The sequence below is a fragment of the Eurypyga helias genome, unplaced genomic scaffold (assembly GCF_000690775.1).
Source record: "Eurypyga helias isolate BGI_N326 unplaced genomic scaffold, ASM69077v1 scaffold15302, whole genome shotgun sequence".
NCBI lineage: Eukaryota > Metazoa > Chordata > Aves > Eurypygiformes > Eurypygidae > Eurypyga > Eurypyga helias.
Window position 1 is genome coordinate 1 of NW_010236712.1, and position 3,501 is coordinate 3,501.

A 3,501-nucleotide genomic window follows, 5' to 3' on the forward strand; every position below is an offset into this window, starting at 1 on the left:
TTCCGCACTGACCTGGGGGTCTGCCCGGTTGTGTCTCCCCGGCATCCCATCCTCTCTCTGCTGCTGATTCCCTCCGCTCCGCTTCCCCTGCTGCTCCTCTCGTGTGTTCTTCCCTCTTCAACGTGTTCGTTGGCCGAGGCGCTGACTGGCTCGGCCGTGGCCAGACGCGGGTCCGACTCGGCGCAGGGGGATGAGGGCTGTAGCTTTTCCGGAAGCTTCTCACAAGATCTACCCCTGTGACCCTTCCCCCACTACCAAAAACCCCCAACACAGAAACCCAACACATAAAGGTCCCCATCATCCTTGAAATAAGCCGAAGAACTCCCAACTCAGCCGGCTCTGCCACGGATTTATTTACAAAATATTATTTACAGCCTATAATTGCCTTGAGCTCTGATAAATAATAACATTTCCTCCACAGAGAAGGAGTAAGACCACCCACACATTTTTCTGTTACAAACACCCTATCCAGCCAAAGACGACTATTCTCTCTCTCAAAAAGGGGCAGAGAAAAATGGGTACGTGACGACTGTTCTGTGCATGGCACAAGTAAAGGCACTGGGCAGGTTGGAGAGCCCCAGGTCCCCCCCGCTGAAGAGCGCGTGCGCGAAGCAGCAACGCGCCGGGTCACACCACTGGCAGCGGGTTGCGCGGGTACCCCCGGCTTCCCCTCCAAAGAAAGAAGTACGCCCTGAGCTGGCGTGCGAGGCAGAAAGAGCTGGCTTGAAACACGCGGCCCTTAGCGGCAGCCTTGTGAAAGACTGAATAGTTCGTTCCTCTTGGGAGATGAGGAAGACAGAGGCTGCTGAAGTGGGAAGGGGTGTATGCCGGGGAGCCAACGGGCCCGATCTCCGCGCCTCTGTGTCCTTGCGCACGCTCCCCGGAAGTCCCAGTCCGTCTGAACGCTCGGCTCCAATCTCAAAGCACAGTCCCCTAACCCCAACCCACTCCGTATGCATCCTTACGCTTCCGTGCCACAGGCCGAGAAACTCCGGCACGCGGCCCACAGAGGTCGCTTAGCGCGGCGCCGACGGAGACAGGGCTGAGAACGGGCCCTGAGGCCGGTGCTCTGGCCCGTTCTGACACGGCTGCTGCAGAGCTGAAGCGAGGGAGAACAGAAAGGAGAGCGGGTGGTGTTGCCTCACGAGCCTCTTCAGTTCGGGTGGCTTTGCTTTGCTTCTCCCAGTCACTCACGTGGAAGCAATTGCCATAGGAATGATTCCAAGTGATCTCCGGTAAGGACTGGCATTCAGCAAGCTTACGAGCGCAACGACCGATCACTCCTTAAAGCCTTGGATGCTACACAGGATCCTCTTCTGGTGGCCTGGAAGTGACACTCCCATCTGTTTCAAGTCCCTTGAAAGGAAATGGGAAAAGAAAAAAAATCACATCATAGAATCGTATCATATCACAGAGTGGTTTGGGTTGGAAGGGACCTTACAGACCACCCAGTTCCAACCCCCCTGCCATGGGCAGGGCCACCTTCCACTAGACCAGGCTGCTCCAAGCCTCATCCAGCCTGGCCTTGGACACTTCCAGGGATGGGGCCTCCACAGCTTCTCTGGGCAACCTGTCCCAGTGCCTCACCACCCTCTCCGGGAAGAACTTCTTCCTGATATCCAATCTAAACCTCCCCACTTTCAATTTAAACCCGTTACCCCTTGTCCTGTCACTCCAGGCCCTTGTAAAAAGCCCCCCCAGCTTCCTTGTAGCCCCTTCAGGCCTAAATGAATTGCTGTTCTTGTCCCTTGAGGCCTGGGATGTGAAAGCTTCAGAAAGCTTCCTTTCCCTCAGTGCCTCCTGTTATGCCTACCGTTTCTCTACAGGGAATAAACTTCCAGCTGCTCCTGCCCACCCAGCTAACTGGCTTCTCTGGCCTCATGCCTCGACCTGTGCTCCCGTTAGATGAGGACCGTGTCCCCGTCCGCCTGCGCTGCGGACCACAGCTCAGTCCTTCAGCAGGTCTGTCCCCACACTGCGCCCGCGCATCCGTGCCATGGAACTGCCCTGGTTGGAGCCGGCTGTACGTCCCCAACGCTACAGCAGAACGCGCCTGCGTCAGCCGAGCATCTGACCCGAGTCCTCCTGAGGAGCCCGGAAGGACTCTGCGCTACGACCGACAGTGTCTGGCTGACGTGGGGGGTACCACTAGCGCCACTGGAGTTTAAGGCAGGACAATTCTCTTATGAAGTCCTACAAGGGTGGGGAGAGGGTCAGGTCAGGAGAACTGTCTGCCACCTGTTGCTTCCCCTTGCTGTTTGTGCCTGATGTGACTTCGGAGCAGCTCGGGCCCCTGAAGAGCCTCCAGCACGGGCTGTTGGGGAGTTAGTCTCACACTCTTCTGGGCTGATCCCAATTCTTCCAGTCTTATCTTTCCCTTTCAGAGCAAGAAGCCAGCCCACTTCCGTTTAATGATACAAAGGATAGCAAGAAGCCTTCCAAGTAAATCCGAGTGCCTGTGCAGGCAGCACAGGGACAGACACAGCTACTTGTAGGACAGCCGGAGGGGCCCCGCGGGAGCTCAGCCCGCCCTTACTCAGCAGTGAGCTCCAGGATGGACTCCATGGTGTCCAGGCCGGCAGTGCGAAAGTTGGAGATGTAGCGCTTCATGCGAATGGATTCCAGCCACTCAGGGATGGATCGATAGGGGATCCCATCAGATCCGCTGCAGCTGGGGAGTCGGAGCGTTACCCTAGAGACAGATAAAACCCCCATTAGCCAGGTGACTACCTTAAATGGCCAGTAGTGTGAGAGAGTAGCTAAAGGGCAAGCACCCCCTGCCAGAGCTAGGCCAACTTACCTGCTCCCTGCACCGTGAGGCCAGGCTGCCCAGGCCGATGGCCAGCCTGCAGCACTGGCACGACTTCTCCTCCAGCTGGGGAGAGGGAGGTGAAAACTCTACCTGGTTAACCCCTCCTCCTCCAGTGACAGCCTGCTTACCTGGGATCAAAGTCTGCAACGGGCCGGAGGAGCTGGGGACTTGAGATGAAATGTTGCAGCTGTGCCCGGATTTCCTGAAAGTGAGGCCTCCTCAACCGATCGTGCGACCAACAGCCCTTCATGAGCTCATAGAGGATAGATGGGCAATCCACGGGTGGGGGGAGCCGGTACCCGTCCTCTAAGCTTTTCATCACCTGCACAGAGGACAGAGAGAAATCTGGCCAAGAGCAGAGAGTGTGAATGAGGAGCCAGAGACCTCTGTGGGGCTGGGAGCAGGCCGTTCACCGTTTTGCACAGTGTGCAGTCAGGGAGGGTTGAAAAAGATCACATGTGCATAAAGTAGGGCTTGGGCAGCACAGCAGAGGCGCAGAACACCAAAGGGATGTCAAAAGGTGAAGTGGTACTTTCAGTCCTTTACTAGCCTAGCTCCCATTTGCCATTCAGGGGATGTGTTCACGAGAAGTGAGGACTAAAGGATCCTGGCACAGGCCCGGTGAGAAAGGGGAACCAGGCTCTGAGGAATAATTTCACCAGCATGTGCTAATCTCAGGCATGTGCTGA

General features: G+C 56.6%; 1 protein-coding gene across 1 annotated transcript in view; it reads right to left on the reverse strand.

Annotated features, from left to right (window-relative positions):
- Nucleotides 1–1,277: 1,277 nt before the first annotated feature.
- LOC104506292 (ephrin type-A receptor 1-like) overlaps nucleotides 1,278–3,501 on the reverse strand; it is a gene marked incomplete at its 5' end in the record, with an annotated part of 5,903 nt that continues 3,679 nt past the window's right edge. The window contains 3 exons of the mRNA XM_010147194.1: nucleotides 1,278–1,356; nucleotides 2,537–2,692; nucleotides 2,941–3,134. Of these exons, the coding sequence (XP_010145496.1) occupies nucleotides 1,278–1,356; nucleotides 2,537–2,692; nucleotides 2,941–3,134 (429 nt within the window). The remainder of the gene's footprint in view (nucleotides 1,357–2,536; nucleotides 2,693–2,940; nucleotides 3,135–3,501) is intronic.